The sequence below is a fragment of the Ursus americanus genome, chromosome 12 (genome assembly GCF_024610735.1).
Source record: "Ursus americanus isolate L20-20 chromosome 12, mUrsAme1.1.p, whole genome shotgun sequence".
NCBI classification, from domain to species: Eukaryota; Metazoa; Chordata; class Mammalia; order Carnivora; family Ursidae; genus Ursus; species Ursus americanus.
This window is the reverse complement of record NC_142138.1, coordinates 49,559,590-49,586,256: the sequence shown is the minus strand read 5'-3', so window position 1 is coordinate 49,586,256 and position 26,667 is coordinate 49,559,590. Positions and strand designations below refer to the sequence as shown.

Below are 26,667 nucleotides of genomic sequence, written 5' to 3'. Positions count from 1 at the left end.
AAGTTAGGGAAATGATGCATGAAAAAAAAATGAGAGGTTTGACAGGGGAAGAGCAACCGTCAAGAAAAAAAAAATCAAACAGAAATCCTACAGTTAAAAAATTAAGAACTGCATTGAAAAATTCAGTATAATTTCAAAAGTAGACTCAACCATGCTGAAGACAGAATTACCATCTGGAGAAGAGGATATTGAAAATTACCCAGAAGAGCAAAAAGAGCAAAAAAAGAATGAAGAAATCCTATAGGAATTATAGGATACAATGAAAAGAAACAACATTCACATCATGAGAATTCCAGAAGAATAAAAGAAAGAGAAAGGGTCAGAAAATATATTTAAAGCAATAATGGCTGAAAACTTACCAAACCTGGGGACATTTCTGGTCTATGAGGCCCAAAGGACCCCAAATAGGTTGAACCTGAGTAGGGAAATACTGAGACACATTATAATTAAATTGTGAGCAACCAAAGAAAGGTATATATACTATACAGTTACAGTCATCAAAACAGTATGGTACTGGCATAAAACAATGAAGAAAAGACAGTATCTTCAATAAATGGTACTGGGAAAATGGAATATTCACATGTAAAAGAATGAAACTGAAACTATCTTACCCATCACAAAAATGAACTCAAAATGGATTAAAGACTTAAATCTAAGACCTGAAACCATGAAATTCCTAGAAGAAAACATAGGAATAAACCTCCTTAATATGTACCTCAGTGATGATTTTTTGAACATGATACTTTAAGCATAAACAACAAAAGCAAAAATAAACAAATGGGACTTTATCAAACTAAAAAACTTCTGCACAGCAAAAGAAGCCATCAACAAAGTGAAAAGACAACAAATGGAGGAATGGGAAAAAAATATTTGTAAACCATGTATCTGATGAGGGGTTAATTTTCAAAATATATAAAGAATTCATACAACTCAATAGCAAAAAACCGAATAACCCAATTAAAAATAGGCAAAGGACCTGAATGGACATTTCTCCAAAGGAGATATACAAAAGACCAACAGGTACATGAAAAAATGCTCAACATCACAAGTCATTAGGGAAAGGCAGATTAAAACCACAATGAGGTGTCACCTCAGGCCTATTAGAATGACCACCATCAAAAAGGCAAGAGATAACCGATGCTGGTATGGAAGTAGAGAAAAGGGAATCCTTGTGCACTGTTGGTGGGATTATAAATTGGTGCAGCCACTGTGGAAAATAGTAAGGGGGATCCTCAAAAATTTAAAACTAAAACAACCACACGACCCAGGATTTCCACTTCTGAGAATACATCCAAAGGAAAAGAAACACCTACCTTGAAAAGCTACCTGCACCTCCATAGTCATTGCAGCATTATTTACAATAGCCAAGACATGGAAACAACCTAAATATCCACTGATGAATGAATGGATAACATTTTGTGGAATATTATTCAGCTATTAAAAAAACAAAGAAATCCTACTATTTGCAACAACATGACTGAATCTTGAAGACATTATGCTAAACAAAGTAAATCAGAGAAAGACAAATGCAGCATGACCTCACTTACATGTGGAATCTAAAAGCAAGCAAACAAAAAAAACAACAAAAAAATAAGCTCGTAGAGGAAGAGATCAGACTTCTGGTTACCAGAGGTGGAGGGTGGGGAGAAGGAATTGGAAGAAAGTGGTCAAAAGGCACAAAGTCCCGGGTAGAAGATAAACAATTCCTGGGAATGTAATGTACAACAGCTAACACTGCTGTGTGATACATAGGAAAGTTAAGAGAGTAAATCCTAAGAGTTCTTATTGCAAGGAGAAATTTTTTCTTTTTTTTCTTCCTTTTCTTTTTATTGTATATGAGAAGACAGATGTTAGCTCACCCTATCGTGCTGTCATTTCACAATACACGTAAATCAAACCGTGATGCTATATGCCTTACATTAATACAGTGATGTAAAACTGGGGGAAAAAATAGTTCCTCCAAAACACGTGAAGGGTTTCTATTAATAAAAGCAGTAGTTCCCCAAGATACCCTATTTTATGAGACTTTTATGAAGTTAATTAAGGTTTTACTATTCATGTTCTTCTATTTTTATTAGAGATCCGTATGAGCCAGAAGAATATTAAAGCAAGTCATCAGTGAGTGGAAAACAAACTTGAATATTTTATTCTTACCCATGACATTAAATTGAAGACATCATTACATTTGAAGTGTTGCTTACAATAATAAGATCGATAGAATAAAATATGATGAATCAATACCTGATTTAATAACAAAAAGTGATAATCAGAAGAGTTAACATAACAATACAAACACAGTGATAATGTTTCTCCTCCAAAAACTTCCCCCGACTTTCTTTCAAAGTGTTACAACATATGAATACTTATATTTTAGAGGTAATGCTTTCTGCTACTTGTTATCTTTCAATGAAGTAATTAAAACATTATTTTCTTTCCTTGGCCAAAAAATTATTTTCCTTGCTTATTGTTATAAGCCCATAGGGTGAAAAAAGTCCAGTAATTTAATAATCCATTCAAGTGTGATGAAATTTACAGCAGAAATTCATTAAGCCAGAAGCCTTTGTGCCCTCACTAAAAATAGCATTCTGAAAATTATCTGATTCTAAACTAGTCGTTGATTATGGTCCATATATGAACATAAGGAACCATTTTGAATGTCTAGTTTCGCTGTCTTTGTTTCAATCATTATCTAGCACACTGAAGGACAACCAAACAAATGCTAATTACCATTCACAATCTGTATGGTTGACAAAGGACCTGCAGCTGTCATCGGCAGAGTTCACAGCACATTTTCCAAAACACCTCTAATGAAATTCCGTTTCTCAGTGTTAGCAGGATTTGTGATTTTGTTTAGGACAGTCCTCATTTATCACAGCACAAGTAACGACTTTCAGGTGTCTTCAAGCAACATGCAGTTACATAGACAATTCAGCAAGATTTTATGCAGGCACATTTCCAAATGGATCAATGAAAGTTTTGCTGATCCAGCAGTAACAGGATTAATTACACCAGAAGAGTGCTGATAACTGTGAGGATCATTTATTGCCATGAATGGCCCCGGCTCTGGGCTGCATCTTGGTGAAGCAGGCAACCTTACACTACCTTTTAGGGTACTAGAGAAACTGAGAAATTAAAATGACTTCACCGAGTTCCCATAATTACGAATCTACAAAACAAAAGTACCTGTTGAGTCCTCAGTCCTTGGGCTTAACCACCACTCCACTGACATTCCTATGTCCTTACCTTTGATAACTGTTTAAAGTTGTTCTCAGGGAACTTGAATATTTTGAAACTTCCCCTCATAATGGATCCACCGACTTACATTTTATCAAGCATTGTGGGGTTTTTTAATGATTCAAACATATAATAAATAATCTAATATTCATTGGTGTGGAAACAGACTAGACAGCAAATAATCTGAGTTTTTTGAGATGGAACAAGTGCTAGGAAGAAAATTCAGCACCCACTTAGATTAGGCATTTTCTTCTCCTAATTATGATATATTTCCTTTTTTAAAAAAAGATTTTATTTATTTATTTGAGAGAGAATGAAAGAGAGAGGATGGGGGGAGGGTCAGAGGGAGAAGCAGACTCCCCACTGAGCAGGGAGCCCCATGCAGGACTCCATCCCAGGACTCCAGGATCACGACCTGAGCCGAAGGCAGACACTTAACCAACTGAGCCAGCCAGGCGCCCACAATATTATTTCCTAATGCAGACTTGCCCAGTGCTTTGATATTTCCAAAGCGTTTTGTAAATATAAGCCTTTCAGTGTCTTTGTAAAGATTCACTAACCCAATTTTATAGATGAGCAAACTGAGATTTAGAGAGGCTGATTGCCACGGCACACAGTATGATCAGCATGTTTCAATTAACTTTTGCTACCGCAATAATTTAAAATTCTTATTTTAATATAGGAGTTCAATTGATAACATATTAAATTTTTCTATTCTTTCCCAGCCTTAATGCGTTATAAATTTTAACTCTTTTACTTAGTCTATCCATCTCATGCCTATACCTTGAGTGAAATATAACTAGATTTAATATGTGCTCCAGTAAAATGTGTGCTTGGTTTGTGATAACTGTTTTGAAAGTGAAAACTTAAAATAATACTGGAAATGTAGAAAGAATACAATCAACTGTAATGCAGTCACAGAGTAAGGCATTTCAAAGATATCTCAGAGGTTCTAAGTGGAGATACATACTGCTTGTCCAGATCAGAAGTTTCTGGCCTCTGAGATAAACATCGTATCACAGCTGGAACCTCAAAAACAGACATACACATTACTACACTGGTTGTTTTCCGTCCTGTCTTCTTTAGAACGCAACTGCCTCCTACATCAAGCACTGAAGATCTTTATGTGAAGATACAGTGCACTCTGATGTGCATAATAAGAGGTCAAGGTGTGAATTTATATGAACACATTGAAGCACATTTCTTGCGTTAACTGGTCCTACAACTTATTCCTTAAGTATCCGATGCTCTCTACATCAAATTGTTTGGCAGTTAGTAAACTAGGGTATTTGCTCCTTCTCAAGATGCAGTTCAATGAAGACCTGTCAAGATATTGCCTCTTGTAGTTCAATAATTATTAGAATGAATTACCAGATGCCTTTACTTATTCTGAAAGCAATTACCTGGCCTATTAAAAAAAAATCTCTTTCCAATCTATTCCCATTAGATCTTCCACCAATCTATATGTTAATATTTAAGTTCCTCATTAGTACAAAGTCACCTAACTTTTCTTTTCTTTTTTTTTTTTTTTTTTTAAAGATTTTATTTATTTATCCGACAGAGATAGAGACAGCCAGCGAGAGAGGAAACACAAGCAGGGGGAGCGGGAGAGGAAGAAGCAGGCTCCCAGTGGAGGAGCCCGATGTGGGGATCGATCCCACAATGCCGGGATCACGCCCTGAGCCGAAGGCAGACGCTTAACCGCTGTGCCACCCAGGCGCCCCAGTCATCTAACTTTTCTACTCATGAATCTCCTCAAACATTTACAGCTCAGGTTTAGCTTTATGAGCATTTTTGTTGTTGTCTTTGTCACTGATTTTGTCATTGCTGTTGTCAAAAGGAGGGTTCTATTCTTTTCGAGATGTTTCCCTAGTTTGTCTTACGTGAAGTCTTCTGAACCCTTCATACCTCACCATCTCAGCTATGCATTGAAAGTAATGTTATTTTTTTCTGTTTTTACACCATGGAATGAGAAAAGTTCAGGAAAATGCCTCAGCTTACCTCTGAGTTACTTGAAATACATGGAAACCCAATACTTAACATCTGTATGTTCATCAGTTCTTGGAAATGCTCAGCCATCTTTGCAAAAACCATTCCGTCTATAAACTAATGAAGGCCAAATCCTTAGATGTTAGTGGGAAAATCTCAGTCCACCACTCTTGCTATTCACAGATTTATTGTACAGAACCCAACTGGTAATAAACTTGAGGAGCTAGGTACATCTCCAGTTCCCTTCCAGCAAGAACCTTAGATATTCAAAGCTAAAGAAGGACACATTCATTAATGTAGCTATCCACAAACAGTCAATGCTTGGCTTCCCAAAGACTGTTCATTCAGTTGGTCTTTGCCCTGCTATCAGCATAAAGATCCACCCGAAATTTCATGCATTTGTCTTTGTCTGTGGATGAAAAAGTTATAAACCATATAGACAAGGACTATATTCTCTCATGCTGGTCTAGCACCTTACTAGTTCAGAACATAAGTATTGAAGTGGAAAGATGAGAGATACTGGAATTGATAAATGACTCCCCCCAAGATTTGTTTCAGTATTTATCATGGGTCATGTTTTATGGGTGAAGAAACAGAGTGAGATCAGAGTGGTTGTTAAGACATGTGCAAATAAATATAATATGAATCCCTGGAATTTGGAAAATAAAATTTATAAATGCCATAATTTTGACCTAGGTTATCCACCTTGGTTGGAGCTGAGATGGGGAGAATTTGCAGGACAAGACAATGTTTTCAGAAAGATTGACTGCTATAATATATTTGAAAGCACAATGAGGTGCCTGAGAATTAAATTAAATTAAGAATTAAGGCAAGGATTGCAAAGGATTAAATATGAGCAGTGCTGTTGTTTATCTAGAAAGAGTGGAAGGGTAAATTAAAAATTGAGGTAGGATTCCCAAGGGTTTTTGAAGCTGAAAAGATGTATTTTGGAAAAAAATTAGCTTAAATAATTTATAAGAAAATAAAGTGAGAAAACATACTAAACAAGTACTTTCTTTGGACTGGGTACTTTACATAGTCTCATTTAATTGTCAAAATAAGCCCAGAGGTAAGAAAAACTAGTTCATTTTGTCCCCCAAAAAGCTCAGACTCAGGAAAGTAAAGTAACCGGCCCAAGGGCACATAGCTCATGCTCTTTCATCCACTTCACATCATTTCTATGAATAACCAATGTGCTCAAATATTCATGGAAGTTGAACTTAATGTTGGTATCTTTATAATGTGAATTAAGATTCAGTATTAACTTTGAATTTCAGCATTGTATCATTAGTCAACCATGAATCAGTCAACAAGACTATTTGACTGTCTATGTCTAATTTGAACAAACGATGGGGATGTTGAAGGAAATAATATCTTATTCCCAAGATGGATAGCATCTGAAAGAGAAGACAGAATGTGCATTAATCTATAGAAAAATCTATACACCTACAGAAATATGGATATACCCAGACTCACTTTGTAAATCAAAAATTAGAAGGAAGTGACTGGTGATAGATGTTGGAGCGACCTGAGTTAAGGTAGTCTAGATACGCTTATGTCTACAAGTCAAATTTTATAAAATTTAAATATGATATACGTGTTTGCTGTGTGCCAGACATAACTGAGCATCATTAATCCTCCTATCAACCTTGTAAAGTAGGTACTAATATTATCCTGATTTTACTGGTGATAAAAAAAAGTCCAGCATCTTGGCTAGGTTTCCAGAGCTGGTAAGTGGTAGAGCTGGGATTTGAACCGAAGCAGTATGAGAGTTGCTGCTCTTACATTGACCTTATACCTTCAATGTCAGTATGTCATGTAAGTAGGCAGTCTATGTTTACCGTAGGACGTAAAGATTATGATTCCTAACCCTTGACATATATCTTACATGTGAACATACTTCACCATTGTTCTTAGAGGAATAAATTCATTAATTTATTCAACAGATATTTATTGAACACCTACAAAGTGGCATACACTGCTCATGCTGGGGACAGAACAGTGAACAGGACAGACAAGGACCCTGCTTTGTTACACTCACAGTACTAGGCACTCAATACATGTTAACAATGCAGTATTTGCATTTTAATTTCAAAAGTAATGTATGTTTTCATTGGCTCAGATCGATTACCTACATCACTTTCCTTAATCCAAAGTTACCCTTAAAATCTACCCTTAAAAATTAAGACCATTTTTCCAAAAATTCTATTAAGTAGAAAGGTTTGAGAGATTCCTATGTGCAACCAGAGGAGCAGTTTAAACAGTCTTACAGTCTTAAAATGATTCTCTGAATGGGGCATTAAATCATGTACCTTTGTAATAGTTACATTTTCATAATACGGTAAACTACTCTTGTCCATTAAGGAACCGTTTCCTCCCACTGCCCCAAATTGCTTATTATACATGTTGTTCAGTGTCTTTTATCTAGTAAGTAGTTATTAAATGATGTTTAATAACATGTGGCAGATAAGGTATCCCTCATTAAAGGCAATTCACACTGCCATTACTTCCCCAAAATACCAATCAGTTGCCAAATTTAAATGGCCTTATTAGCCTACCAATGTTGCTTTTTCCTGGTGATTAAAACCCACCTCTAAAAATCACCAAGTACAACCCATTAAAATGAATGAATATTCTAGAAACCTGCTAAAGTAATCTACATTTTAATGAGACAGGAAGGGCTCTAGGAATATTTTCTTGTCTCTAACATACGGTTCTTTACCTGCTCTCTAGAGTGGAGGATGTGAGCAGTGTCAGGCTCTGCTAAGGTCCTCCCCCACCTCCACCCCCACCCCCCAGTTTGCTGTCTAAGCTTGCACGCAGGGACCCACATGGCATCACGAAATGGGTTCTTTACATATATGCAGCTACTTACAGAGCTATGCACATGCGTGTATGCCCATGTATGGGTGCGCTTCGTACGCATGTGGTGTGAGCCCACGTTGGTCTCCCTGTCCTTTCACCTGACCCGTAGGGAATCCCGGCAATTTCCCAGAACTCGGGGAATAGCGAGATGAGGCAAATAGCCCTTTTCCCTGGTGGCAGGCACCGCTGGCTCCCAGGAATCTGCAATGCCTCCTCTCCCAAGCAGCTAATAAAGGGAGACTGACTGAAGATGAGCAAGTGGAGAATACATGAAGGAGGAAGGGGCCGTTGTACAAAAGATGATGCTTCTGGAGCTACTGAACTATGACTGTGTTTCTACATACAAAACCCTAGGAAGCTAGAGAGGAGGCAGAGAAACTCTGAATCTGAAATGCTCTGAGATTATTTTTCTAACAGTGCCTAGAAACCACCGCTTGGCGTGTGTCCTGCGCGGGGTTAAGGAATCCAAGGGAGAGCGGGCTGAAACTCGCAGCGCGGCATCCGGCACTTTGAGCTTCGGTGGGGTTTGCGCTCCGAAGACGCGTCCGCGCACCATTTTCCCAGGCGTTGTGCGGGTTTCTTAAACAGCCCAGCTGCTGCCTCAGAAAGGAGTTTCTAGAAGCTCCTTCTCTGCTGCCTCCCCTCCCCCCCCGCCACCTTTTTTTTTTTTTTTCGCTTTTTACCCCCGCGAGGAGCTTCTCCAGCTCCACTGCGTCCGCCCTCCGAGGGGCACAGGTGCCCGGCTTCTGCCGCCCGGTCCGCCGACGCCGCCTCCTCCGGGCGGGCCCGGGGGGCTCCACCAGCCGCTGCTGCAACGAGAACGGTCTCTTGCTGGGCGCTGCGGCCGCTGCCGGTCGCCCGGGACTCCCCGCCCTCCCGCGCGACCCCGCGCCCGGGCGGGCGGCGCTTGCGGCGGGCGGGGGGCGGGGAGGGGAGCGGGGGCTCGTCTGGGGGTAGCCGCCTCCTCTGCAGCCTGCTGGCGCCTCGAAACCCGGACCTGCCTCCGCCTCTTCCTCCAGCGACTCCATCCCTCCTCCCGCGCTTCGTCGTCCCGCCGCCCCCGCCGCCGCCGCGCCCCCGGTGGCTGCCTCGGCGGACCCGGGAGGGGGCCCGCCGCGTCCGCCGCCCGCTCGGCTCGGCCCGGCCCGGGAGGCGTGCATGCCCCTGCTGCCCGCGGCGCTCACCAGCAGCATGCTCTATTTCCAGATGGTGATCATGGCAGGGACGGTGATGCTGGCGTACTACTTCGAGTACACCGACACGTTCACCGTGAACGTGCAGGGCTTCTTCTGCCACGACAGCGCCTACCGCAAGCCCTACCCGGGCCCGGAGGACAGCAGCGCCGTGCCCCCAGTGCTCCTCTACTCGCTGGCCGCCGGGGTCCCCGTGCTTGTGGTAAGCCCGGGGGTGCCCGCCCTCGCGTCGGACTCCCTTCGGTCGCCCCTCACCTTCAGGGTGGAGACCCCGCTGAGGGTCGGGGCGCGGCAGCCTTGCCTTCTAAGTTCCTCCAAGTTGTGGGCAGCCCCTTCCCCAGAGGACATTCTTCCAGGGCGCGTCAGGGGTGGGTGCGAAGGAAGCCGCATCTCTCCTCACACGCCACCCCCGCACCCCCTGCCGTGGCTGCAGCGTTAGGGTGACGGGGAGGAGGATGGGAGGGATGGGGGCTGTGGGAGGTGATAGGTGGGGGTCGGGGCCGCGGAGGAGGTAGAGCCCTCGGGTGCATTCTTACTTCCTCCCCTCTGTGGCCTTGCTCCGCCGGCCGGCGGCCCCCAGATTGCGACGGGGAGCGGAGCAGCAGCCGGCCGGCGGGGAGGAGAGGGCATCAGTCTCTGGGGTGTGGAAGGGACTCCTGCTTCCCGAGTCTGGGAGCGTATTCCCGTTTTACCGCCGCCTTCCCTTTCAGATGAAAGTGCCAGTGGGACTAAGCTGACCAGGGAGCAAATTATCTAAAAAAGAATTTTGAAAACTGCTAAATGAAGAGGTTCCAGCAGCAGTGCTTGCTGGAAGCAGGAGCTGTGTCCAAATGACAAGATTTCATTTCAAGGCTGCTCCACTCTCTGGGCAGCTTAAATCCTTTCCTCTGATAGCCTCGCTTAGAATGCCTTGTGGATTTATGGACTGTGTGTGTGTGTGTGTGTGTGTGTGTGTGTGTGTATACAGACGCACGCACACACAGATATACATATGTAATTATTAGGATGGTAATCACATAATAATTTACATATGTGAATATGGTGCAGTTATTGGTAGGAAAATTGGTGGTGTTTCTTCAGCAAACATTATGGTTCCTCTGTTATTGTCAAAGTATTGGAGGTGTCCTTCCAGTGGTACCGCTTCTCTCTTCCAACTCTCAACAGATAACAAGTAGGAAATTAGGAAATGAAGAGGAAAGGGAAAAGGAAGTTTTATTTCAGTGGTTGAATGTGTCAGTTTCAACAAATGAACGTTGAGAACATCAGTGGTATCTACCGGGTTTGGTTATTCATGTTTACTTTGATTTTAGGGGAAATGATTTCATATTTTTCCAAATAATGAGAAGTTCCTAACACACATAATGGAATTCCACCAAGGAACGTCCTGATAACTTCAAAGTAACTTCGTTTATCACAGATACCCTGGTAGTTGACTTTGAATTCGGCTCCAGTGTACTGGTTTGAAAAGTGTTAGACCTTGCACCGGAAGATGTTTTTTGTTTTTTGGGTTTTTTTTTTAATATTGCAATTTGTTAAAAATCCACCTTCATGTTTGTGTTCTCGCTCTTCCATTTGAAAAGCTGAAGGGGGAAAGAAAATTTAGTCATTTTAAGGAATTTTTTTTCCTTTCTGCAGATGTTGGGTTTTCAGACACATGTTTTCTGGGAGACTGAATAGCTCAGGGATTTTTCTGGGATTTTATTTTATTTTTTAAAGAAAAAACCCTGTCACTTTCAGGTCACTGGTTTGGTTACAACCATAATCAATAATATCTGTAACTTGTCCCTTGGTAATTACCACTCTGTGTCTTATTTAAATGAGGTAGCACCTTTCCAATCCTAACCATCCATCCATGGTGGCAGGTGCCAGTTAGAGATGAGAACATGGCCCTGAGATGCTGATTATTTCTCACTTAGGGGGAAGCTCGGAAGAGAAAGGGAAGTAGTCATTATTGAGTGCCTACTCTGTGCTGGGCACACGAGCTGTAACTGCATTTATTCTTCAGAGCATTCCTCTCCAGATAATATTTAAGGACACTGAGAGTCAGATAACAAAATGGAAACACTTGAAAATAAAAATGGTGGGCATGGTGTTTGTATGCCCCTGGGACTGACGCCTAATGCCATGCTACTTCTACTACTTCCAAAGAATATGTTCTCTGAAAGGGAACAAGAGATGGCTAAGGTGGCAGGCACCTAGAATAAAAATTGAGGGGTTTTAAAAGGGAGGATCTGACTTGCTTTCCATGTTTTGACTTTCAGTCCTTTAGTTGTAAGACAAGGATTTGGGGGGTCCATCTGATGAGAAGCAAGTGTTGGATTTTAGAGGCTAGTGGCACTGCTGGCCCTCCTTTCCCCTTCTGCTTTTCTGAGTAGTATGCTCTCACAATGCCAAAGGTTGGTGACAGTAATGGCAGCTCTTCCTTTCCATTCCTCTCAAGAACTCCGGCTTAGCATAGTCACTTTGCGTAAAAATAATATTATTAGTAATAATAACACCAGTCGTGCCCATCATTTGTTGAGTTATATACCTTATACCTGTCTAACATTTGCCTTATCTATGAAAGCAATTGTTATTATTGTCACCTAATATTTGCGAAAACTGAGGCTTACAAAGATAAAGTAACTTGCCCAAGGTCTAGGGAAAAAAATCTTATACCCAGAATTTTAGTCCTACTTTGTCAAATTCCCAAACTGGAACCTTTTCTATTATAACATACAAATGCAGTTTACTAATAAGTTATTCTTCTAAATAAATGCCCCAGACAGTCTCTTTCCCCATCTCTTACATTTCTTGGACTGTAGTGATAAAGGTTCCTTCATTTGTATATTTTTTAACCTTCAAAAGTCATTTTTAAGTCTTTAAATTAATTTACTAATTTACTAGCTCTCCTCACTACCTAACAAGCTGTGGTTTTGTTTCATACTTGCTACATTCACTTATCTAAAAATCAAAAACAATATATCCTTTCAGTTTTATCACGTTTATGTAGTGTTGATTTGGAGCCCAGGTTTGGAATCTAACAAATTTGGATTCAGATCCAAAGTACATCCTGCTGTTATGTTAACAGTTGGGAACCCTACTTGCTGTGTAACCTTGAACAACTTATTTAAGCTGGTTAAGCCTCAATTTTCTAAGTCACCGGATTTTGAATATTCTATTAGATATAATACATAAATGTCATCCTTGGCCCATAGTGGATACTCCATAAGAGATAAGAGATCAGTAAATCATTAGCATTATTAATGAAATGATAATTCAGTAAATGTTTATTGAATTCCTGTGTTGCAAGCATGACATCAGGGTAGAGGTTATAAAGGAAACTTCAGAAATAAACCAAACTCCTGAGGAGTTTACAGCCTAATTTGGGAAATTAGGTAAATATGCCAAGGTCATAATATAAATCACCACAATAGAAGTGTGTGTACACACACACACACACACACACACACACACACACACGCCACAAAGACCTCTGGTGGTTCAGAAGAGGACAAGCTCGTTTTTATTTGGAGAGGTGAGGAAAGGCTTCATGGAGAAAATGGTGGCATTTGAGATGTGACTTGTAGAAGAGGCTGGAATGGAGTTTGAGTCAGGACATCACAGAAGCAACTACACGGACAGCCGCTTGGTAGCAGAAAATGCAGGCTGTACTCTTGAAACAGCAAGTGGTTTGTCTTGTTTCTAAGAGTGGTGTGTGGGGAACACAGAGGGTGTACAGCTGAAGAGGAAGATTTGGGTCTCACTGATGAGTCCTGGAATGCCAGGCTGAAAGGTTTTCTCAATTTGTTGGGAACTGACTAGGGATGTTGTCTGGTGGGTGGTGTTTTAGGACATTTTGGGGACAGTAGTGTAGGGCTTTTCTATTATTAAAATACCTATGCAAGAATTTTAAACTCTCGGGGCGCCTGTGTGGCACAGTCATTAAGCATCTGCCTTCGGCTCAGGGCGTGATCCCAGCGTTCTGGGATCGAGCCCCACATCAGGCTCCTCCGCTGGAAGCCTGCTTCTTCCTATCCCACTCCCCCTGCTTGTGTTCCCTCTCTCGCTGGCTGTTTCTATCTGTCAAATTAATAAATAAAATCTAAAAAAAATAAAAAGAATTTTAAACTCTTTATCCTTAAGTCTATTTTGTGTTGTGAAATATTGCTTCAATTGTGTTTTCAGAAAATGCCTGTAACTTGGGCTCATTTAAAAAAGACGACATGTTTTATAGGCTCCTTGAAAATGTCCTTGCTCAGTGTGATCTGTGTAGCATTTGCCAAAGCACCACATACATAATTCATAGATATATATTTAATTAGTGATCTTTGATTTTTCATTGATTAGAAGAACTGGTGATGACAATGTATTCTGCGCTCAAATTTGGATACAGTGGCTATAAGCAGTTATCGTTCCTTAGATCATTAAGCAACACAGGTGATTGGAAGGAGACCAGAGCTAGAACATTCATCTTCATAGAGCCAGAACCAAGGCAGAGAAAACCAGCAGAAAGCGGGGCAGATTTGAGTGTTAGGGAACATCTCTGATTCTTCATGTCTGCATCCTCAGGAAACTCCCTCGGGACTCTGAGACTCTGAGGGACGCAGCTGCTGCTGCTGTCCTAAGGGTATGGAGTCACTACATGTGGCGGGAGTAGGTGATGGCAGAAAGCAGCTCCTATCTAGAGCACCATCTTGTTAGATCAAAGTGCCTGAACCTTTCCCATAGACCTCTTCTGCTGGGAACCTCATCTTGAGTGCTCCCTTCTCGTTCTACTCCTGGACCACGTGCCTGGGGCATGGTGAGGAGAAACACAGATATGGGTGTCAGACAAGCCTGGATTCTTATCTGCATTTCTCTCACTTACTCTACGTGTGACCTTGGGCAACATTTTCTTATTCATAAACTGGAGATAAAAATGCCTGCCTCTTGAGAGACAGTGCATCGAGAGGTTAAGATCACAGACTCTGGAGTCAGACTGCTTGGGTTTGAAGCCCAGAGCTGCCCCCTTCCCGCTGTGTGAACCTGAGCCAGTCTTTCTATGCTTCAGTTTCTTCCACTATAAAATGGAGATAATAGAAGTATTGGCCTCACAGGATTATTCTGAGCATGAAATGGGTTCACATAGATGTCGGAGGAGTGCCCAGCTAAGTATGTGTTAGCTGCCATGAACACAACCCCCAGGTTGTGACGATTAAGCAAGATAATCTATTTAAGGCACCTAGCAAAGTACATTTGTCGGTGGATTCCAGGGCTGATAAAATGTTAGAGGTGGACAGAGGCCACCTGGTTCAACCCCCTCACCCACAAAAATTGGGGACACTGAATAGTAAAAATTGGACCTCTGTTACTGGCATCACGTTAGGGAGTCCTACTTCTGATGACTCCTCTGTTTCGTCAGGGAGGCTAACACCAGCTGACATTTGCTATGCAGCAGCGGTGCTAGATACAGTCAGCGCATTACTTCATTCGATGCTCACCCTCGTGGCACGTTTATTAAGCATACGTGCTATCATTAAATCCACTTATGCACAAGAAACATGATGTTTAGTAACATTATGTGTCAGACGTGTATTAAATTATTTAAATCCATTAATTAATTTTCACTTCAGCTTCTGAAGGAAATTTGGATGTGAGGAGGTTGGAGTGCCAACCCGGAGTCCCACATCGACTGTGCCAGAACCCTCAAAGCCTGCGCCTCTAGTTCTTCTGTTCCATACCTTGATCCTAACCCATTAAGCAGATCTTTACAGATTTTTGGTCATAGTGATTCAGTACTAGAGGTGTCAGAATTGTCTCGCGTCTTTTATCCTCCATTTCAGGTTTTCTGGTCTGATCGGAAGCTTTGTGCTCCAGTGTAGATAATGGTTTCAATGTGTGGTGTGGGAGATTGTTTTGTTTCCTGTTAAGCTTGAAATGTTGTGGCGAGGTGGGTCGCAGCAGAAGGGATTCAAAGATATTCTGCTATTCTGGTCGGAAGCCATGTTCTCGTGTCTGTAGCATACACTGATAAGTGCCGCATGCAGCTGCATTTATGTGGACCCGCCCTCTGGGGCTAGATCTGCACACGACAGTGGGGGGCCTCTGTTTCTAAGGCATGTTTCTTAAAAGGGACCTAGCACCAAATCTGGGGTGTAGTGAGTGTAGTGAACACACTGAAATTGTGTATAAATACTATATATATATATATATATGTATATATATATATATACACACACACACACACACACACACACATGCACGCATGTGCACACGTGCACACATTTTTCTAGTAAGAGCCTCCATAGCTTTATTGGATTGTCAGAGATATCCAAGATTCCCTAAAAGTTAGAATCACACTATGTCCTTATGTCTCTTAGGACCTTGCTTCACTTAAATAGTCTCATTCATATTCATTCATTCATACTTTCCCTCCCTCCCTGCATTCTTTTTTGTCTTTCTTTTTCCAAAGATCCCCTCCACTTTGCATACTGGAGATGGTGATGCTGAGGGGAAAGCAGGGGCTGGTCTGAAAACCAGCTAGCGTTCCTCTGCTTCTCATCTCTCTTCCTTTCTTCCTCTGGCTGTCTTCCTCCCCATCCCTTTCTCCCCCTTTATCTTCCTGTCTTCTTTTTCCCCCTCCAACCTCTATCACTGGGTTATCCCTGTGGCTTTTCTGAGCCAGTTAACTTATCTGAAAAATGAGGACTTATTTCTTCCTACTTTTCAAAGCTGTTGTGAGAATCAAATAGGTGAGCATGTACTTTGGAGACAATGTGAAGAAAACATAATGCAAGCGGATTACATGGGTTATATACCCAGCTGGTCATTAGAGATGGTTAAGACCGCTCACAGCATGACTACATTCCCATTCACTTGTATAGTTGGAAACAAAATAATGTTTCCAAGGAGGAATATTAATACCATCTGTTAAGTATGCACTGTATCATATTAATTTTTTAATTTGCATTGTTCCAAAAGGCATTATTTGTAAAAGTTTTAAATGATGATAATGCATCTATTATGTACTAGGTAGAATGCTGTTGCTTGAATTCGTATAATGAATAAAGCATATTAACCGCCCTTTGAGAGCTCAGACATTATACGTGAAGCTATAGCTGCAAACCTTCGTTTTCTTGCCTGTGAGAGTGAGGTAATGATACTTAACATGATACCTTATAAGAATTAACTACCAGCATGCATCAAGTACTCAAAAACTGATAGCTGCTCTTTTAGCATAAAAGCCAATAATATTGACAGTGCACAGCGAAATGACATCAAGTGTACTTACTCATTTCTGTGGAGCAAATGAGGCAAAGCACTCGCTTTTCACTTTAACCCTTTCTATACGCACTAAGACGTCTAGGGAGCTTTAGCACTTCGCTCCAGCTGGTAAATGACACATCTAGGATCTGAATCTTATACTTCAAGTCCAGTGCTCCTTTGGCTGCATGCAGTTTCCCATTAATTTGATTCCCAACGTAAAATGGCGACATTCCTAGAAGACAGAGGTGAGTCAAAGCATATTGATTATGTATCAGTGTGCTGTTTACAGTATCCGTATGTTTGTTAATCTATAGGCTCAGTTACAACCACACATGACAAGAGGATGTTCAAAGACATGTTCAAAGACCAAACTTCATTTTTTCAGAACCGGTGGAATGGCCAGTAGAATAGCTCAACATTTCCATTCATCAAGTCGAGAGGCAAGTTCTGATCTCAGAGATCTTAACCAATAGTTAGGAGAATCTTTTAACAGACTTTGGAAAATCGTAAAGAATATCATTTAGATGGAAGATATTTTAAAATATGTGAAATGGAGTTCTACATTCAGTTGGATTTAAACTATTTCTGAGAATGCCAGTTTTCACTCAGCAGGCTGGTTATTTTTTTAGTCTTATTATGACAGATGTAGTTTGAAAATCACTGTCAGTAAAACCACCATTTTTTGTTGTTGTTGTAAAAAACAGAATCTGAAAGATTTTTTTCCAGACCAGGTTCATTTAGAACTCTAAACACAGTCTTTTGGTGGATATTTCTCAGTGAGTGAACGTGTGAGTGAATGTGTATACATGTGTATGTGTGTGTAGTGTGTGCGTGGACACACACACACACACATATATATTTGGTCTGTAATAAACTTGGAATTTCTTTTATGGATTAATTCTTATCTCCCTTGCTTCTAACCTCTTTAATGCTCCCCCATCCATCCCTCCCACCCCCAAAACCCCAACTTTCTGGAACATTCTTCTATATCTGTTTGGACTTCGCACCAACTCCTCTGGGGAAAGCTCTTGGGCTCCCACATTCTCCTCTATAAATCCTTAGCCTCTCTAACAAATTGTGGTATTAAAATAACCTTATATTGTGCTTTATGTTGTATTCATTTTTACTCCTGTTTCCATCAGTAGACTTGCGAATCTCAAAGTTAGGGTATTGTAATCTGACTAAAGCTGATTTCATCATATCCAACTCTTCAGTTATTTTTGGTAGATAAGTTATCTAGGCACCAACTAAGTTTGTGATGATGAGGTTATAATGACCAAACTCTGATAAGCATGCAGTTACTTAATAACCATTCATTGAAACAGGCAAGAAAGTCCATACGCCCTGTTCTGTAAGCTCAGTGAACTGGCAGCTCTTTGTCCTTGAAGGTGTTTTAAGTGTATGAAAGGTTCATCACAGAAAAGGTGGGATTCTGTGCCCTTGCACTGACATGCTTCATGCAGAAAACCTCTTAAACCAATGGCTGGCCCTGAGATCCATTGAGAACAAGTCATTGGGGTATAGGTTACAGACCTCACTGGAGTCTTATGGTTTATTTATTCAAGGATGGAAAGTATCCCCAAACTACTTTAGTCAATCCACGTAGCTTGAAAATATTTAATTTCACCAATAAAGATTCTATTTTTAGCATTCATCGTGCTAATTAAAAGTCATTACTTTCATCAATAAAAATTATTTTTATATCCATAATGCTAATTAAATCAGTTATCAATTAACATACAGATAGCAAAAAGACTTGTAGCAGCTTGTTCCGATTGGGCTTTTCCTGATAAAATGCTAGTGACTTCCCAGGACTTCCTTCCTCCCTGCCTTCCTCATTCCTTCTTTTCTTGAACAAATATTCAGTGAGCACCTCCCATGTATAGCATACCTTGAAAATAAGACTCAAAGAGCTTACTTGACTTGCTGCAAATCCCAAAACCAGGATTAAATCCCATCTTTCCCTTCTTCAAATCTTTCAGAGCAACATTATGAAATAAAAGACTTATGAAATCATAGGTCAGTTAAATACAAATGTAGTCCTGCCATATCTACGTATTACCAAAATAACTTGTGGCATTTCCTGTCTAAGGCAAGCAGGATTTGTTTTGATAGAACCAGAACCTCTATTCTGAGTAAATTGTGTATTGTGTTTCTTGTGTGATGATCCCCTTTTTTAAAGAGTGCTTCCAATAACACCAGCAAAAACTGTACTTTTCTATTAGGATTTTTTATTGAGATTTCAGATTTAGCTTTTTCTCACACTGGGGTGCACAGAAGCACTTTTCATGCTGGGAAACATCTTATATTTTCAGAGATCTCATCAAAGCAGAATGCCAAGTTTTCACAGACACCAAAATTGAGCAGTCTTGGATAGAGATAGTGCACCTGGAGCCTCATCTTGTAATTTAAAATAAATTCCTGATGTTTCCAACTAAAAAACAAAATAATATCGTTGGATTGGTGACAATAACCTTTTCCTTCACATGTGCCTTAAGTGTTGGGTTTGCTAAGTTACTAAACTGAATGAAGAGACTTAGTCAAAACTACGTTGACAACCCTTTTGGTCTTTCACAGAGAGACCTTTGTTTCCTTTTCTCTCTGGCTCCTAATCACATGATTATTTGGGGTCCCCTTTTTATTTCTCTTGGGGCTAAGTCTAGAATACGGATATAGGAATCCAGTTGACACTTTATTCAAGCCACACTATCAGGCTTTTTCTGCCATTCAATTTTTGGAAAAGATTTGTGAATCCAATGTTAGAAGACGCTTCTTTGTAGCTGGGATTTGTTAGTCATGAACGTGGCCTTAGAAATCATTTAGTTTCATCCCTTGATTTTCAAATCAATGGCCAGAGAGATCAAGTGACTTGCCCAAGGCCATGCAACTAATGAGAAATGACACAACAGATGTCGTGTGTGGGCACTGAGTATATATCAGGCATTGATGTAAGTATTTACACATATATATTTTTAAAGATTTTATCTATTTATTTGACAGAGAGAGAGACAGCCAGCGAGAGAGGGAACACAAGCAGGGAGAGTGGGAGAGGAAGAAGCAGGCTCCCTGTGGAGGAGCCCGATGTGGGGCTCGATCCCAGAACCCTGGGATCATGCCCTGAGCCGAAGACAGAATGCTTAACGGTTGAGCCACCCAGGCGCCCCAGTATTTCCACGTATTAACCAACTGAATCCTCCGGTCATGGGAGATACAGTTGTTATCTCGATTTACAGATGACACTGAGGCAAAAAGGATTAAGCAAGTAACCCATAACCCCGCAGCAAGAAAGTTGAGGTACGTCAGCAGAATGCCAGATACGTGCTTTTAACACTGGGAGGGGGTTGGTCCCCTTACCAAATTTTTTGCCATCTCCTGCTGGACCTAAGCCCACCTGCACGGAGTATTAGTTGGGAGAGAGACGAAGAGCATACGATTATTGTGGTAGCTTTTTCCTTGTGGCTTTTAGACTGTTGACCGAAGAGATTTCACTGAATATTATATTTACAATTGCACTGTCTGTGACAGTGAAGAGGTGGTGGCAGATACGGAAAAAGAACATTTAATTCTCAAATTGTTTGGTTCTATGATGTCTTTATGCTTCTAACATCAAATCTTTTCAGACAAAAAGTAAAACTACATTTGAAACTTGCTACAAGTTTCAACCTACCCATTTTTGATGTATAGTTTCCAAATTCTTACAGTGTGATTTAAACATAACACAATATAATATAATTATAACACTATATATAATTAACATATAGCATATCTACTGCACCCAAGGCAGAGTCATTATGTTAAGTTTGGCAACTAGTTAGAGGCATGGAAAAAATAGTAGTGTGTGTGTGTGTGTGTGTGCACATGTGTGCGTGTGTGCGTGTGTGTGTGTGTGTGTGTGTGTGTGAAGGAAAAGCATAGACATTTATATATTTGTATATTTTGAAGTCATTTTTGTTTTTGTTTTTGAAGGGACTTACGGATACTCTTAAAAGGATTGCAGAAATTTTTGGTCCAATCCCATAGTGCCATATTCTGAGAAATAGCAGTGACTTATGAAATCAGTTTTCTCCTATGCTGTGCTTTATGTTACTTTCCCTACTCTTCATTTCCATCTGCTTAAATACTTTCCAGCCTTTACCTTAGGCAACTCCAATCCCACCTCTTTCATAACTCCACCTTCAATGCTCCTAGGCAACAGTGATCTACCTTGCCTTTAAAATCCTTTTTGAATAATAGTCTGTCCTCTTATATACTTTCCATAAAAGTGTAGTTGTGGGTATGGGATGGGGAGCTGGAGAGACAGTGAGACCAAATAAAAGGAACAGTAGCAATAATGTATTATTGTCTGGAAATAGTGAATGCTATTGGTAGGATTCATAATAAATTTTGTATATGCAGACTTTATGATGATCTGAAATTAAGAGGAGAGAGAGATTGGGGAAGGAAGGAAGGAAGGAAGGAAGGAAGGAAGGAAGGAAGGAAGGGGGAGGGAGGGAAGGGGAGAAAGAGAGAAAAAAAGAGGAAGGAGGAGGGAGGGAGGCAAAAGAGAGAAAGAAAGGAAAGGAGGGAGGAAGGGAAGAAGGAAGAAAGGAAGGAAGGGAGAAAGGAAAAAGGAAGGAAGAGGAGTGACTCACTGGCCCGACTGGCAGTGAGCTTTCCTCATTACCCCGCTGCTTACTGCCTTTGAGACCTTGAGAAAATCAGGTAGCTTTCTGGCCTCTGTGTCATTAGATACCTGGTTTGGAAGGGTTTGAACTCCACCTGCGGCGGGAAACTGACTGACGCCTGGCTCTTCCATAGCCTTTTATGTGTGTGAGACAAGGGTCACTATTAGGACGGTGAAATAAAGTCTGTCTCTCTGAGTTGTCTGCTTCCAGGCCTCTCACCATTTGAAGCCATATAGAACACTCTAGATGGTCTCCCAATATATGATGTTATTTTAGTTCTTTGACTTTTAGTTTTCATGTTCACATGGCATGGATTTGAATCCATTTTGCCATTCTGGCTCTCGTGTCTGACCACACTTGAGATGTGCTGTTTTTAAGGCATGGCACGAGCCGCCCTGAATAATGTGTTCCCAGTGTACTTTCACCCCTGGCAAATACGTCAGAAGTTCTGCATACTGTTTTCTTTAAAGCATTAGCCTTGGGGTCAGTGGAAAGTCTCCTTGTGGTTAATTATCTCATCTGCGAAGGGAGTAGGTTAAACTTCTCTTCAAGTAGACAAAAACACTGCGTGATGGTATACACTGTCTCCCTTCCATGACCACAGCAGACATTGCTAAGAGATTGTGGCATCTTCTTTCCAACCGAAACTGATCTGGGTTTTCAGTCCTTGAGGCAGAACTCCAGGCAACATCTTCTAATCGGATTTGCTGTCTTGCAATCAGATGACTGTTAAAATGCAGTTGTATGTCACAATACACAACATAGTATACTACTTATTGATGTATTATAGTTTAGTACATGTAAGTATTTTGGTCATCATAAGATTACAAATTCAGCAAATTTGTCTTGTATATCTTTGCCTCTTGCTCACCACATAATGCCTAATACAATGCCTTTCAAATGGTAGATGTAAGTAATTATTAATGTGTTTTAAGAGAACGCAATGGAAGAAGCAGGAATTAAAATTATTTGGGGTACCCATTCCTAGATACTTATGTTATAAAGTCCAAAGTATTTCTCTAAATCCCAATTCTTAATGTTTTATTTTAGTTACCACTCATCCCTGATTTCAGATTTCTTTTTACCCATGTACGTTCACTTACTTTTTAATTTAATCAAAGTTATCTAAAATATAGTTCAAAATATTTACTCCAAATAGAGAATATTTCAAACACCTATCATTCTGTTTTAAAAATCTTTAACATCATCATATTTTTGCTTCTGTAACCGCTATTTCCGCCATGTCTTTAATTGTCCATAGCACAAACTTTTATAACTTTAAATTGTCACTCTGTAAGCATTTCTGTAGCATATGCTCTTTCTTCATCAGGTGTGACATATTCTATATTCCGATACTCCCACCCCCTATTTTTTTAGAATGAATTAGTGAATTTAAAGAGCACATCATCTTCCATTCGGTTTTGTAAATCAAATAGCCAATACATTCTTCATTGGAAGTTCATCTACTTGGTAAATTAGACAACTTTTTTTTTGGTCTTCTGATATAGGATTCAGCTAGCTGGCAGAGTTTCTTTCTTTCTTTTTTTTTTTTTTTTAGATTTTATTTATTTATTTGAGAGAGAGCGCGAGTGGGAGTAGGGACAGAGGGAGAGGGACAAGCAGACTCTGCCTGAGCACAGAGCCCAAAACAGGGCTCTACGTGGGACTCGATCTCACGACACTGAGATCATGATCTGAGCCGAAATCAAGAGTTGGATGCCCAACCAACTAAGCCACCCAGATGCCCTGCTGGCAGAGTTTCTAAATGAAATAAGTCATGACTTTATAGTCACTCAGATCTCTGAATCATACTCTGTACATTTTCATTAGTAATCCTAAATTAAGAGTTGAAACACTTGACTCAATACATGAAACTGTTTTTGAGAAGAGTTTGTTTCCTTAGAGAGTGATAAAAATTAGTGGTACTTTAGAAAATGACATTAATGAGTAAAGAAAGATTTAATGCTGCTTGGGCAGGCAAATCACTTACAACTTCGATTAACTTCGGAAGGAACCAGGAAAATGAAATTAGGATTTTATCGTTTATGGATACTTTTCATTAAAATTCAGGATTTCCCAGTTAGAGCGAAAAATCAGTCAAGTGCAAATTAGCTCCTCACCTTATCCAATGGATGCAAATGAAATCACCTGCTAACAATCACATTGAAATGCAGTGATCGTGCCTTTATTTATCCATTCAGTAATTCGTTCCTTTATTTATCCATTAAAAAAACAGTTACTGAACTCTCCCTGGACAAAGCTTTGTATGTGTAATGGTCTCTACATATTTGAAGATGGAAGAAAGGATCCTTGTTCTCAAGGAAGTCAAAGTTCATTGTCAGTGAAGAGTTAAAATACACTAATCCGGAAAACTGGCCTGGGGGAGGAAGGTAGACAGAATGATGAGAGAGATTGCTGAAAGGAGGTGACTTTAGCTAGTCAGAGCAGGGAGGGAAGGGCAAGAGCATACATAAGCAAAACTCCTTTACGCTGGAAAAACCTTCCCAGGTTGAAGGAACTTCAAGAATGTCTGTAACGGAAAGGTGTACAGCACAGAAGTAATTAGGTTCAAAACATAAGGATGCGTAGTAGAAAATACATTACAATAATACGTTACAATAATATGCAGGGATTCCCAGCATGAAGAGGTAAACCTTTGATACACATTCTGATCTCTTAGCCTCACCATCTCTGTCTGCAAAATGGGACATCTAAATCTGCCTGTCTTACAAGTAACTCTGTTTATGTGATTGAATTTAATTTAGTAAACCAAAAGAAAAACATTAGAATATTGTTTCAGCGTCTTAAGGAATCTAGGGAAATAGTTATCTCATTGATCTTGGCTGCCGGGTGTGTTCCAGGGTGCTTACATTTTCCTACTTTAAAATAAAAATATTGCCATGAAATAAACTTTTAATTCGATAGTTACTGAGAAGATAACCCCTCTGACACGCATATTACATGATTTTCAATCATTATTTGCAACATGGACAATGCTAAAACATCGATATTAGTACAATTATGAAAGCTTATGCTGATACACACAATGAAGATTTAAATTGGCAAGGACATTGTTGTTACCATTGCTATGTTTTGCTTCTATAATTAGGACATCTTGACTTGCATTTTCTAAATTAAATAACAGGTGTGCTCCCCTGTGTAGTAAATATCTTTAATCTCCTGTTTTTAAATTAGAAATATATACATCTATATGTTGCTCTAGAAATTTGAGGGCATGCTATTCCAGTTCTTTTAGAAAGCACGGATTGAAATTTATGTGAAACCCAACAGTACTATTCTTGGTAGGTGAAATTCATATTTTCCAGTTTATGGTATTAAGGATTAAATGTTCTTGGTTTTCTTGCAAGATGCTCTATCCTTCTAAATTTAGTCATCTAATTAAGATTTCCATTCATGGGAAGTGACTTTAAAGAGCACATAAGACAGGCTTTTATACAAACAAGCTTTGATTGGATTAATTGGATTTGCATAAATTTTATGATGTGAATATGCTAGTGTCTTGGCTTCATTCACTTAGAAGGGAGAGCTTAAAGGAATGAGAAAGAGGAAACACATGACAGGTTGCAAAGGAAGCATGTAGAAGCAGTCAGGTTAACGGCATGGCAAGAACAAACCAAGGAGCTGAAGCAGTCCAAGCTTTAGCAATATATAAACTGGCCAAGCCCAGAGATCTGAGCATAGGGAAAAAAAAGATGGGAGATTCAGACAGACCACAAGATTGGAGTGTTTTTTTTCCCCCAGAAGATGAGTAGCCTTTGCACCTGACATGGGTTTGATGACAGGGGCTAGGAAGCTGGTGGTACATTGAGGACTCAGAAGGCGAAGGCGAGGATGGCAGCTTGGACTGTGGGCAGCCAGGCTTCGGGCAAGTAGCTCTCATAGAGGGTCACTTGGTCATCAGAGGCCAGTGCTTCCCTAGGGTCACCGAAGAAATAGCAGCCCGGAACAGGGACACTGAGAAGTAGGGCAGAGCAGGTCCGTATTTAGGAAGCAAAGACGTGTGCGGTCTCGTGAAGGTACATATGAGTAAGACAGCGCGAGCTGGTCAGCACAGGCAAGTCCGCGGGGGGCCGAGGGACAGAACAGGGTGGTGAGATGACACCCCAGGCTCCACGATCCTGGGGGTTAGCAGTGCACATCCGGATCACCAGCAGCCAAGACCAGGAAGCCTTCCCAGCAGACAGCCATCAGAGCTCAGAAACTGATTCTGAGCAGAGTCTAAACAACAGATACAGGGGAATGGAATTAAGAAAGCATTGGTGTGGAACCAAACTTTGGACCTTACAGCTGCTAGTGCAGAAGTGATCTGCAGAACATTCATTCTGATATTCATGCATTCATTAATAATAATGTGACATCAACAATAGCTACAACATGACCCCTTACATTTGTGTGAAGCTCTGTCATTCGCAGAATGGCTCATAATAATCATGCAACATGGATATTATGATCATGTTGAGATGATAAAACCCAGGCTCAGGAAAATTAGATTTGTTCACAGTCTTGCAGCCAAAACAGTGGCAGAGCTTAGATTAGAACATGTCCCTGGTGTTTTGAACCGTTGTTTGTAAACTAGTTTTGTAGTGAATAAAGACAAGGGTAACCAGTGTGAAAATAATGAGGACTCCTGACTTCAGGAGGTTTACAGTCTAGTCAAGGATCGAGGCTCATGCAGAAGTAACCTTCACATTTCAAAAACTTGTCCAGGACTAGGAGAGTGCCTGCGATTTAGGAAGCGTTCAGCCACTGTGTGATGTATTAATGAATATCTAGTGAAATGCTGCGGTAGCCTAGCAAAGAAAATAATCAGTTTGGGGTGCCTGGGTGGCTCAGCTGCGTCTGCCTTCGGCTCAGGTCATGATCCCAGGATCCTGGGATCTAGTCCGTGTGGGGCTCCCTGCTCACCAGGGAGCCTGCTTCTCCCTCTCCCTCTGCCAGCTGCTCCCCCTGCTTACACTCAAATAAATAAATAAAATATTTAAAAAGAAAAGAAAGAATCAGTCTGGACTTAGCCTATAGAGAAGGCTTCTCTGGGAACATGGCATTTTAGCTACTCAATGACAGGATGCTTCCACGAGGGACAGGTATGTTTAGATTTGGTTGGAAAGGAAAGAGAACTAATATTTATTGAGGTAGATTTAGAATCAGCCTTTACTTGGGTTTGGGTCCTGAATCTACTGCTGACTTGTGCAATATGGGGCCAGTTACTTGACCTCGTTGATTCTCAGCTTTCTTGTGGTAGGCGCTCATTGTATAGAAGCTAGTGCTTTTGCACCTGTTAATGTTGGGAGAGGCTCATGTAATTTTCACAATTCTATCATTTTGTATTATCATCATCCTTTTGCAAAAGAAAAAAACTGAGACTCAAAATACTCAAAAGTTAATTTGCATAAAGTTAAGTAATTTTAAACCAGAAGGGTCTTCTTTGTTCTAAAACCCATTCTTTTTTTTACCACCCTTCAGTGACAGGCAAG

At 40.5% G+C, this 26,667-nt stretch overlaps 1 protein-coding gene across 3 annotated transcripts in view; it reads left to right on the top strand.

The window, feature by feature from the left end:
* Positions 1–9,170: 9,170 nt before the first annotated feature.
* Positions 9,171–26,667, top strand: part of PLPPR5 (phospholipid phosphatase related 5) — a 118,645-nt gene continuing 101,148 nt past the window's right edge. For all 3 annotated transcript variants that reach the window (XM_045801715.2, XM_045801714.2, XM_087866118.1), the window contains exon 1: positions 9,171–9,483. In XM_045801715.2, coding sequence (XP_045657671.1) covers positions 9,247–9,483 — 237 coding nt within the window. In that variant the 5' untranslated portion in view covers positions 9,171–9,246. The remainder of the gene's footprint in view (positions 9,484–26,667) is intronic.